The sequence below is a fragment of the Gossypium raimondii genome, chromosome 7 (genome assembly GCF_025698545.1).
Source record: "Gossypium raimondii isolate GPD5lz chromosome 7, ASM2569854v1, whole genome shotgun sequence".
Classification (NCBI taxonomy): Eukaryota; Viridiplantae; Streptophyta; class Magnoliopsida; order Malvales; family Malvaceae; genus Gossypium; species Gossypium raimondii.
Window position 1 is genome coordinate 40,017,673 of NC_068571.1, and position 13,038 is coordinate 40,030,710.

The 13,038-nt window shown below is 32.4% G+C and overlaps 2 protein-coding genes and 1 long non-coding RNA gene across 3 annotated transcripts; 2 read left to right on the forward strand and 1 right to left on the reverse strand.

The window, feature by feature from the left end:
• The first annotated feature begins 1,797 nt into the window (after positions 1 to 1,797).
• LOC105791789 (uncharacterized) lies at positions 1,798 to 2,606 on the forward strand. Its single transcript, XR_001133101.2, has 2 exons — positions 1,798 to 1,898; positions 2,160 to 2,606. It is a non-coding gene; the product is annotated as an uncharacterized LOC105791789 (long non-coding RNA).
• Positions 2,607 to 5,847: 3,241 nt separating this feature from the next.
• LOC105791783 (uncharacterized) lies at positions 5,848 to 8,096 on the forward strand. The gene is made up of 3 exons (XM_012620017.2): positions 5,848 to 6,210; positions 6,520 to 6,562; positions 7,683 to 8,096. Exons 1-3 carry the CDS (start codon positions 5,941 to 5,943, stop codon positions 7,832 to 7,834), a joined length of 465 nt encoding a protein of 154 aa, XP_012475471.1. The 5' UTR covers positions 5,848 to 5,940; the 3' UTR covers positions 7,835 to 8,096.
• A 352-nt stretch (positions 8,097 to 8,448) lies between these two features.
• LOC105791772 (serine/threonine-protein kinase BSK5) lies at positions 8,449 to 11,831 on the reverse strand. Its single transcript, XM_052633794.1, is given in 10 exon segments — positions 8,449 to 8,879; positions 8,988 to 9,101; positions 9,430 to 9,591; positions 9,930 to 10,118; positions 10,252 to 10,337; positions 10,519 to 10,624; positions 10,709 to 10,842; positions 10,966 to 11,101; positions 11,198 to 11,409; positions 11,509 to 11,831. Coding segments are annotated over 10 exon segments (1,458 nt in total). The 5' UTR covers positions 11,591 to 11,831; the 3' UTR covers positions 8,449 to 8,642.
• Between the last annotated feature and the right edge of the window lie 1,207 nt (positions 11,832 to 13,038).

Sequence of the window (13,038 nt, forward strand, 5' to 3'; positions counted from 1 at the left end):
TGAATGAAGAATGTCGAAACCATTTTTTGAAAACAAAAATTAGTTATCGACTTTAAAAACAAAAATTGGAGTCGCCACTGATATTTTATTGAGGTGTGATCAGCTCACCTTAAAAATGATTTTGGTCTGTGAAATTTGAGAAAGCAAGTTCGGGAGTCAGTTACGCACGAGGAAGGATTAGCACCCTCGTAACGCCCAAAATTGGTACCGAATTGATTGTTTAATGTCTAGGTGTCGAAAATTTGAAAAGATTTTAAAAGAAAACTTTTTAACTTGAATGAATTAAAATAATAAAACATTCTTATTTCAAAGAATTAAAACGTCACAACCAGTGAGTTAGGGCGCAACATTTTTTAATCTTCAAAATTAAGTTTGTCTCTTAATTTTAAAAAATCATGCATTTAAATTTGAAAAGGATATTCGGTTATTTGGGTCAAATGAAAAAATCAAAACCCAGTAAGTTAGGGTTCAATTTCTCGAAATTTCAAAACACCGAATATTACCTTTATTTTGAAAATCCTTAATTCGAGGTAGCAAAATTGTCAGATCCAGTGAGTTAGGGTCCAACATTTTGAAATCCCGAAGAACTTTATATAGAAATTGTATGGTTTTATTGTAAAATAAATACTTGGCTATCTAAATTCATCGTAAAGAATTGAAGCCCAGTAAATTAGGGTACAATCCTTCTCAAGAATCGTGAACGTTTGAAAACTTACGGAATAAAATGTCTTTGATGCTTTAATGAAACATAATCTTTAAAACAAATGTAGTGCGATTGAATGGTAATGTACAACACAAAAGGATAATTCAAAAATAAAATATACCCTAATGAATAATGAATAATCAACAAATAAATATAAACTAACATAGCAACTATAATCTCAATCCTACACTTTGCAAATATCAATATCAAGTTATAATCAATAAATCATGCATGCAAAGGTTTTAGAGTAAGCAGTATATAAGTTTGTGATAAATTGAAAACAAAATTAGAAATAAGCATCTCATAAACTATAGTATTTAAATAAATTTTTGAAGCAAATATTATACAAGAAAAAAACATATAAAATAATATACGTATATTAATTTAGGTAAATAGTGCATGTGAAGAAGGAAAAAAAACAAATCGATAATAATAATGATAATATACATACATAAAAATAATAAAAAATGAACTAAACAAAATATATAATATAGGGTTTTAAAAATATATATATATATTCAATCTACTTTTAGAATATGTTAATAATAAGTTAAAAATAACCAATATATTAAACGTTAAAATAACATTGATAACAAATTTTAAAAATATATTAAGCTTAAATATGAAATAATACTAAATATGAAATTAAACATATTTAAAAATAATAATAAATATTAAAATAAAATAAGGGAAAAATATTAAATAAGTAAGGATTAAATTAAATTAAAAACAGAATTTAAAGAAAGGAAAAAAAATGAAAATAAAATAGATCCAATGGGGGCAAAATGTAATGCGCGAATAACTTGGGGGACCAAGTAGGAAATAATTCCCATCCCTCCAAAACGCAACGTACAATCTGGGCCAGAATGAAACAAAAACAAAATGCGTGGCCAAATTTAAAGGAATAAAAGAAAATCTGATTTGAACATATTACAAAAGAGGAGGACCAATTGTGAAAATTTCCCTTTTATCAGGGACCGGATCGGGTCAATGCGCGGGTCTATGGAAACTAAACGGCGTCGTTTTGCTTATATTTTTAAAAGCAATATTTTCTTAAAAAACATTTCCATTTCATTTCTTTTTTTTTTTTAAAACAAAAGCAGAAAAAAGGGGGTGCTTCTCTGCTAGGGTTTCGACCCTAGCCCCTTCATGCCGCCGCCGCCGTGGAGCCATTGCACATGGTGCTCGAAACCAGGTAAGCGCCCTTTTCTTTCTTTATTATTTTCTTTAAAAAAATATGAAACAAAAATAGAAACAGTGAGAAGAAATCTCGAAGAGAAGAAAAACGAATCACCTTCCAAAATCCTTTTTGTAATTTCAATGGTTTTTTATACAATATTCCCCCCACAATCGGTTTACAATCGGCCTTTTATACCGAAAAATAATAATAAATAAATAAATAAATAGATAATCCTATATCTTGCTTGTTGTGCTGTGGTTCGTGGTTTGTTTGCAGGAAGAACGTGCGTGGTGCGCGGCGTGCACGGAGGCTGCTGAACGTGGGCGAAGTTGCGGCAGTTAGGGTGTACGGCGATTGAAATTGTTGCTGCTAGGGTTCTAATTTTTTGCTTCTATTTTGTGTTTTCGGCTACTGGGCTGAATTAGATTTTGGTTAGGGTTTGTTATTTGTATATTGGGTTTGGGTAGTTTAGGTTAAAAGGTTTGGGTATTTGGATTTTTATCATTGGTTTTTGGTTTTAATTTTTATTTATGCGGGCCCGGGCAAAAATTGGGCCTTACAAAGAACATTTAGGTAAGTTTTTGGATGTGTTTAAGCTTGATTTTGGCTCTCCAAAATCCAAACACTGATACTTGAAGTACTTCTATCTATACAACATTGAAAGAATGCAAAAGTGAATAGTATTAAGCAGAGGTATCAGTACCTTAGGAAGTTATGTCAATACATCTGCCTTGTTTTACCCTAATTTGATTGTTTTCTCATCGAAAGGGCCCAAAACGACCTTTAATTAAAGCCAGATCATAAAGTAAGCTTAGAAATTATTGAAAAAGTCTTAAAAGACCTTAAATAAGTTTAAAAGATAAGTGGAACTAGGATGACATGTTTGGTATTTGAGTGACGTGTTCGGCTTGAAATGTAGCATTCTTTGCTTGAGTTTTGGTTTGGACTCAAGTAAGGGGTGTTACACTTACAGGATGAGGCTGGTGAAAATTCCAATGCACAAGCTGCTAAGGATCCTCAACCAAATATTAAGTTATCACTATTGATTAACTCAAAGAGCTTATTAAATAACTTGTTAAAGGTCAAGTTGATTGTGTAATTCAACCTTTATACACTTACACAAAGTCATACTATTCCAGGATTGATAAGCTTTTGGAATGTTCACGGTTGTCAAAACCAACAAAAGTAAATTTCCTACTCAATAATACAAATATTTGTATAAATATAAATATGGTCGAACCCATAGAAATCGATGATAATTTTATTCCTTTAATGAAAACAAGTAAAATAAAATTAGGATAAACTCACTAATGGTAACCTAACTATGGTCAAAATTCTTTTTTATCACCCAATTATAAAAAAAATAAAATTAAATTGGTCATCCAACTTCTTAGGTTTATTTTTTGTCCTTTTCCATTAATTGCGATTACGGCGACGGAAGGATGATGAAGCAATTTTAAAATTGTTATAATAACATATTTAGCCCTCAACAATTACACATTCTATCAATTTGGTAATGGTTATAAAGAAATTAACCCCAACATTTATAAATTATCTCAATTTGGTCCTAATTCTAATAAAATTTAAAACATAAAAATACAATTATATCTAAAAATATTATTCTTTAAATACTATATATAATTTAAAATATTTATGTAAATATTTAAAATTATTAAATAAAATCAACAATTTCTTATGGCTCTCTCTCTTCCCCCACCACTTCTTTAATATTAAACGTTTTTTCTTGTTGAGGGTTAAATATGTTATTATACCAATTTTAAAACTAACACATCATCCTTCCGTTGGAGTCTTAACAATAATTAATGGAAAAGGAAAAAAAATGAATCCAATAAGTCGGGTGACTAATTTAAAACTTTTTATAGTTGAGTGAAAAAAAAAATTCTGACCACAGTTGAGTGACTTCTAGTGTAGTTTACCCATAAATATAAGAAGGGTGTCTTAATATTAAAGATTAAAGTTAAAATTAAAACTAGGAAATAGAAATTAAAAAAATAAATTTATGAAAATCAATATATTGAAAGCCTAGTCAAAGGTAAAACCCCAGTTTTGATTTATAGGTTTAATCATTGATGCAAAGGTGAATTTTAATATTCTATGATAAATTGGTTATAGTTATCGATGAACGCTTTGGCGATTAATCTCTTATTATCTTTTTGATAACCAAGGCAAACATCATTAATTATTTTCTTTATTGATAAATAACCTTATAAAGAGCACCTAGAATTTAAGTTATCAATAGCATATTAAGAATGATGGACACCCAATTTTACCCAACAAATACACAAACACGATTTATTTAGACTAGATCATATATACACAAAACATGTATTGCATAAATAGCTTATACCCAATCATGCTATTCATCACAAATATGAAATTGACAAAGCAAATATTGTAAGTCATCGAATCTGAGCTCTATGTTCAACAAACTTGAATATTTTTAATTAAAATAAAAAAAATATATAAATCCCAAAGAATGAGGAAAATATTAAGGACAAATTAGATCCATAAACTTGAAGAATCAAAGCTTCAAAAATATTTTAGTCACTAATTTAAACATTAAAATTTATCAATAACCAACATATGCAACATTCTTATTTATTAAGAATATTTTAAACTATATAAAATGGTATTTAACATATGGTTGAGATTTACTTGCACAAGTGAAGAAATTATACCAAACCAATTATTTTTAAAAGTAATAATAAACTTTATTAGAAAAATATTGACATATTTATAAGATGATTGTTATTTTTAATTATAATTGTTTTTCATAAATTAATTTCTCTTTCATATTACAATTCATAAAATTATTTTGGTTATCTTTATAATAAATTTTTATTGTTTTTGTTGATTATAAGTGTTTTTATAAATTAATTTATTTGTTAATACAGATTTTTATAATAAAATATTAACATATTTATTTACTATAATTATTTTAATGTAATATTTTTAAATTTAATAATAAAATATATATTTTATATATTACTATCGATTATAAATACTACTAGTATTGTTAATTTTTATATTAAGATTAAGATTAAGATTAAATTTAGATTTATTTTATTTTTTAAAATAATTATATTTATAAACACTATTAACTCGTGTATATATATATATATATAACAAAATAAAAGAAAAGGAGATTGGTGTATTAAAAACGAGATAAGGCATGTACATAATAAAAATTTAATATATTGATTATAATAATAACATGTTAAATGTTTAAAATTGAAGAAACTAAATTTATTAAAAAGGAAGAAGCAAATCCTATAATAAGTATTGCATGCTTTTAGGAGAAGTAATCTTATTGAAAAAAAATAGGATTTAAAGTAAATCACTTAATTTTGAAAAGTTTTAAAATAGTTATTGAATTATTCAAAATTTTTTATTCAAGTTATTAAACTGTTAAAATCGTTGTTATATGGTCTTCTCTGTTTGCACTACTTGTACTAATCGAAAACTCTCTTTCTACTTCTCTTTTACAGTTTAGTTTTTTTTTATGAAACAATTTTGAATATTACAAATCTGTAAACCAAAATCCAAATAGTTTTTTTTATTCAATCTTCGATACTGGTCGTTAGATTGACTTGAATTTAAGATATGTTCTACTTGTTGATGGGTATTGGTCCATTATATCTGTCATCGAATTGTTGCTTAGACCTCACTAACTAAATTAAAAAAAAAATTAATATCCCAATAAATTAAATAACAACTTTTAATATTTTAATAATTTAAATAAAAACTTTCAAATAATTTAATAATTATTTTATAACTTTTTAAAATTGAGTTACCAATATATAAATTTACTACTAGCTTAGTTGCCGGATGAAATTCACCCTTCAAAAAAGAAATCTTACATACCAATAAGCGAATGCCTCTTCTAACAGTAATAAAAACGACACCGTTTGAGAATGCTCTTCTCCAACTCATTTTTTTGTACTTGAGAAAACACGCCTCATCTCCTTTCTTTCCCTTCCCCAGTCGCCCTTTACTAATATAGAGTAAAGAACAGAAACCAAAGCAAAACCCAAAAATGGCGACGGCACTCGCAAACAGAGCTGCCCAAAATCAAACTACTGGGCTATTGAGACTCTCCTTCAACTTCTTCAGAAACCTCTCAACTGCGACTTCGACAGAAAGCCCTGGCGCCTCCTCTACAGCTTCCAAAAAGCCCAAGAGAAAAAAGAAGAAGAACCTCTTCGAGGTAGCTCAGTTCTTACCCAACTGGGGGCTTGGTTACCACATGGCCAAAACTCATTGGACTGATGTTTCATATCAGATCACCAAGATCAATCTTTATAAGGTCCTCTCTTTCTCACTCAATTACTCCTCCAAGGAAAAAAACAAGAAAGAAATTTCGGGTTGGTTTTCTAAAAGTGATTCATTTATATCTAAAAGGAATGATTTTTGAACCATTGGTGTTTTGTTTTTACTGAGATATGTGAAGAGCTGATGGGGTTAAATGGTTCTATCCGGTGTTCTGAGCACAATGTATTGGTTTTTTTAATAATAAAGTTGTTGACAAAAAAAAAACTATGGGTTTAGTTGATTATGCAATTCTTACTATTGTTGGTCTGTTCTTAGGGTTTATTTGGTTTGTGCTTGTTTGCAGGATGGAAGGCATGGCAAGGCATGGGGAGTGGTCCACAAAGACGGTTAGTAACTCATATAAATAGTTTATTTTGCTACATGGAGTAAGATATTGGTTTGAATTTTAGGACTTAAGCTTTTGGTATTGTTATGCTCATTATTGGTGTCACTTAATGTTGGTGATATTTTCCATTTCGATTAAAAAGATGCTTGGTATTTTATTGCCTATCTCAGTGCTCAGTGCATCCTTAACTATTGTTGAATAAGTTTATAATTTTCTCTTCGAGTCTCACTCCTGCTGTATTTTGATATTTACTTTTTTGGTAGTTTATGAATTTTAGTCCGTCTCACTTCTGATCCATGGCTGGAGAAACACTGATTTTGCACTGAATTAGGAGCAGCATAAATGAATACTGATTAGCTTGGGGAAGAGAGAGGCAGAACAGTGAGCTGAATAATGTTGAACATGTCGAAAAATGACTTAAGAGTGTTGCAGAAAGCAACAAAAAATTCTGTAGGTTGGGAGGTGCATCTGTGTACTTAGAAGACACTAATTCATTAAGAAAACAAAAAAGTTACTGAAACTTAAACATTGTGCCAAATATTGGCTAAGATCATTGACTGAAAGACAAGTGGAGTGGCAAAGGACATGTGTTCAAGTCTTTAGTTGACTCCAGTCTCGGGTTCGCTATTTGTACAACCCCCACCCCCCACCCCCTATCCCTTATCAATATATATATAATGGGCTAAGATCAGAAGAGGTCAATTATATGGTTCATTGCTGCTTTAAAGATCAAGATGATTGCTACAGCTAGGCAATCTTAATGTCAATGTAGAAGGTAGGAAATGGTATAGTTTGTGTAGAAGAGAGTTCAAAGGAGACTAGATTCTGATAGATGCTTCTTGTTTATGGTTAAAAACCACTGATGTTATTTGTCGAAATGGGTGTAACGAGATTGAATGGGCTATCATACAGTGTGTTGCTATACTTGATGACCATTTGCAATGTCCTAGACCCATGTTAGAAAAATGGTAATTCCTGGACTGATTTAACTACTGCGATGATAACTCTGGAAGAATAGATGTTATTTCTGCATTTGACGGTTTTTGCTATCTGATTAGATTTCTCTATCTGCAATTAACTGTTAAATGTGGTTTAGTTGATATTATTGATGCCTAATGCAGGTGCTGCAGCTGCAGATGCTCCCAAAAAAATAAGTGGAGTTCACAAACGCTGTTGGAGATACATTCCGCATCTGTCCAAACCTAGAGATACCGCACCAACCTTGATGAAACCAACAGAAAATGCCCCAAAGGCTGAATCTGAACTAGCTTGATGCATTGCCGTAAATTATAGATGCTGGTAACATGATTTTGCATTGTTGGCTCATCCTTTGCAGTCAGTAGGCATGTTGTTATTTTCAGATTTGGTAGGGCTTTACGGTTCATTTCTCAATCCACTTGATCTTTCACGCACCAACAACTTTGTGCTTTAAACCTACTCAACTTTTACTGGCACAAAGATAAATCCATAGTCAGACCTAAAAGTTTTGTGAACGAGTTGCATTTATTTAATAATTCTCTCCCTTGTTTGAAGCAGCATTCTGCTTAGTTTTCTGCTTTCATTTTGTGCATGACTTATTTTTTCGGTTTTCATGACTATTGGGTATTGACAGGCCATGAATGGTCGAATGGTCTTGAATATTGCCTGATTTCACAATATTACCAAGTTGGTTCCCATTCTTCGAAATGTATGGATCCTAGTAGGAACATTAATTGCAATAAAAGGTAGCCATAAGACCTGGAAATGAAAGGTAGTATCGTATTGAAAATTTTAGATAGACCATTCTTTTAAGTGGTATGCAATGTTAGTTGCAAAATAACAGTTTCATTCTGTTTTCTCCTCATAGAATAGGTTACTAGTTACTCAGTATGCAAAGACAATGCCTGCTATTTGAAAGTGAATAATCTCAATTCATCACAGTAATCTTTAATCGATCAGTGGATACATGGACGATTCTTCGATAATTGATATGCAGATCTCCTTGACATCAAGCTCAAATAAGAAAATTCCATTCTTGTTATTATCTTAAAATAAAATGGATAATATAAAAGTGAAAGGGAGTTAAAAAAACCCATACACTTTCAGCTATGCTTTCTGGCTTCCAAGTCAGTACCATCTTTGAGGGTTTCCAGGGCATCTTTGTCCATCCCAAGGCTAAACAAAGCAGCAGCTTGGAGATAAAATGCCGCTGGCCACTCAGGAGATATTACCTGCGCTTGCATGGCATCTCCAGGTGCTTCTTGTGGCATGTCAAAAAGCATATAGCATAAGCAGCGTCTGGCAAACACAGTTGGTGATACCATCATCCCTCCAATGAACTGTAGACAAGATCAATCACGTTTTAAGTGTTGAAACCATTGTCTGATTTTGATTGCAGATAACAAAATGGTTCTGAAGAATGCTTGATTTGAAAATAAAATACTTACATGGGTGTAGCATTCAATGGCTGTTTCAAACTCTTTTGCTCGAAAAGCTGTATCTCCACGTTTTTTCGAATTCAGAGTTTCCTGTATCTGATCCGTCCACATTTGGAAAGAAAGCTGCAAAGCAGAACAAACAAACGCCACTTAGCACAAAACAATTCAGGTTTATTTATAAAGGGTTGAATATGAGTACGTGTCTGGTACATGCATGTTTATTTATTTTTTAAGTTATGGAAGATTTTTGGATGTTATATCCTTATATAGCGAAGTTCAATATGTTTCGGGGTACTTAAAGAAAAATGAAGAGTAATAAAGACCAAGAACATGATACTTCTAGAGTTTATGTGTTATATCAATGCACCAATGAGCCATCAACTTGCTTTTTCTCTTCACTATTTTTACTCTGACTCAGATTTGAACAAAATAAAAAGTAAAGATTGCTAACCTCATTTGCAACCCCCTCATCATCTTTGTATCCATTCTTCTCCAACATTTCATGTATTGCTGTAAGATCCATTCTGGAACATGCTTCGCCCAGAGGTGTTAATATTTTTTGTTGCGAGGACAGCGTTCCATGTGGAATGCCCATCAAAACATGTGATGGGACCTGTTAAGTAATACAGGTAACAAAGGTAATTTAACTAATCATAATATACTTATGAACAGCAGAACAATGAAAGTAAGTTCAACACTCATTTTTCAGAACTTAAGGAAAAGTTACACTTCTTGATCCCTATCATAAAGCTTTAAGCTAGCAAGTAACTAATTTTCAATATCTGCCACAGCAACTCCATTGTTGGAAAAATGTAAGTGAAATCACTTTGCAGTAATAAGACATAGCTTTGTTTCTACTTAAAAGTATTAATACTTTTGGTATGGACTTATATAAAATAAAAGTTGGATACAAGAAATAGGTGAAGATAATGGGGAAAAATTTGAGCATACCTCAGTTTCCTTCTGAATTGGAGTTAGAGCAGTTACAAGAGACTTCACGTTTGGCCTCTCACGAGGTTCATACTGCAAACATCGTGAAGCTAACCGCACTAGTTCAGTTCCATCATCATTTGAAAAATGACCCTCCAGACATGAGTCCATTAGCATCAGAAAGTTCTTCCCACGTATCAGGTCAAGTGCCTGCATTATGATAAAGATCCAACACTCGAGCATTTTAAATTATCATGTTTGAATAATTTCTTAAGCTGCTAGGAGAAAAGGTTCCATACGAGACTTCCAGTTTAAAGAAGATTAAGGAGAGAATAAAACTCACATGGCTTGGTGGTATATGCTTGCCACTGAGAAGATCAAGCAATAAGGTGCCAAAACTGTAAACCACACTCTCTGGTATAACCCTTCCTGCCATGGGAAGGTGTCTAAATTAGCTCACCTAAACATATGTTGCATGAGAACCTCAAGTACCCCGAGCCAAATGCACCTATCATTTCCCCCAATACATGCGTGAATATATAATGTAACATAGACAGACAGTTGCCATTGTACATGAGTTCTAAAACTTTATCTGTTAGCACATTATTACCCGTCCTTAGGTACTCCGGAGGGGTGAAAGCCAAGTTTGTACTATAACTTTTTCCGTCTCTGCTGTTCTTCATAAGGCCATAACTAGATAATCTAGGATTACCCTCCTATCAGGAAGTTAACCATCATAAGATTTGAACATTTGAAGCAAGGTAATATGTTCAAATATGGAAGATAAAGATTAGAATTACCTGATCAAACAAGATTCTATATGCATTAAGGTCATGGTATAATGCCCTTCCTCTACTACTGCAGTGGTCAAGAGCTTGCGCTAGATATAGCGCCACTCTCAGCCTCATTGCCCATTTCATATGCTGATTCTCCCCTACACCATATAATTAGTAAGATATATTCATTACCTGAACATTCATTCTATATAGTAAAAGAAATTAAGATTAAAAAGTAGGGGGCGGGGGGATAAAGATCAGAGAGTCAGAGTGTTAATTACAGTGAAAAAGATGCTTAGAGAGAGTCTCATTAGGCATGAACTCAGCAACTAACAATCTCTCATTTCCTTCACAGCAACAACCAATCAAATTCGCCAATCGCTCGCTTCTTAACTGACCAACTGCTCTGGCTTCCTCCTAAAATAACCCAATAGAAAGATTAAAGGGAAAAAAAATACTAATTACAAATCAACTGAAAATGAAATAGCATTAAAACTAAGTAAATATATATACAAGGAACTGTCGAGGATCAGGCCAAGCTGATCTATTGAAGCGTTTAACGGCGATGAAACCATCCTCGTCGAGCTTCCCTCGGTAAACTACATTGGGAGCTTTCTCTCCATGCTCCGACACAACGTTGTCCGTACAGAACCCTGACGTGGCAGCTCTTAATTGGTCCAAGCTGTACTCGCGGAATCCAGCAGGTAACGCTGCCTTCTCATTCTCTAACGTTTACAAACCGAAATAAAATTTTGAAATAAATATAGAAATTTGAGTACAATTTTCTAGAGAAAGTAACGGAATATGTCAACTAACTAACTAACCGAGATCAGAAGAGCCATGGAGGTTTGACTAGAAATTTGACGGCCACCAGCAGAGTGATAGTTTGGAGCAACCAGCTCCCATTGGATTAAACCTCAAATTAACTTATACTAAAAAAAAGAAAAACTGTTTCCTTCTTTTTTTCTTTTATTTTTCTTTTCGTTGAGCTTTCTTCGTGGTAGGAATTTGAGTGAAAGAGAGGTACAGCTACAATGCTACTACTAAAAGAGGTAAGGGAATGTTTGGGAAGTGAGAATGTAAGAGAAAATAAAGGAAAAGTAAAAAAAAGCTGGTAACTTTTTTGGGATCCAAGGTTTCTTCCTCTCCTCTCATTCACATTTTTTCACCACCTCATCATCACTTTCTCATTTCCTTCAGTTATTTGAATACAATTGTTTTCTGTTTTCCCACCATTTTCTTTTTCTTTTATATTATTTTAGTTAGAATTAAGTGATCCGAATCCTTATTTAAATAAAATACATTGGTAAAATAAAATAAAATTAAAATCCATATAGAACTACACTTCTTTTATTTTATTTTAGAATAAGGTTTTTTAAACCTTATTAAGCACCATTTATTTGATATTAATTAGAATAATGTGTTTCAATCTTACTACACTCCTATTAGAATATGGTTTTACAAGTCTATAAATAGACATAGCCTACTCCTCTTGTAATCATTCGAATTAGACATAGTGAATTATCTTCTTCTCTGCCTATGGTTTTTTTCTCGAAAGGGCTTCCACGTAAAATCTGTGTGTTCTTTATTTTTTTCTCTTTTTCTTTGCGATACATTGTCATTACCGACGTTCTATTTTTAACAAATTGGTATCAGAGTTTTCGGGTTGTTTATCTCAATCACGGTAATGGCGTATTTGAAGTATGAAATTCCTTATTGGATCGCAACACCAGATTCGCGTTGTGGTGGATAAAGATGCAGACAGTTCTTGCATAGATGGACTTAGAGGAATCTCTGCTAGGGGTAGATAAGATGCCTTCAACATTGACGGAAGAAGAGAAGAAGTGCAAGGATCGAAAGGCGTTAACACAATTACATCTGCATTTGTCTAACGAAATTTTACAGGATGTGATGAAGGAGAAGATCGCCGCTGGATTACGGAAGAGGTTGGAACAAATATGTATGCTGAAAACACTAACTAGCAAGCTGTATATGAAGCAGCATCTTTATGCTTATCGTTTGGAGGAAGTTGCGTCTGTGCACGAACACTTAACAGTGTTTAAAGAAATTCTCTCAAACTTGGAGGCCATGAAGGTTCAGTATGATAAGGAAGATCTAGGGTTGATCCTACTTTGTTCGTTTCCCCCGTCTTATTCAACCTTTAGAGATACGATTTTATATATCCGTGAGTTTCTCACAGTTGATGAGATTTATGATTCTTTAACCTCGTATGATAAGATGAAGCATCTTGTGGTTAAAACTGACTCTTAGGGAGAGGGTCCCATTGTTCGTGGGAGACAAGATCAAAATGCTGATGATAATCGTGGAAGAACACAAGAATAGAATCCTCATGA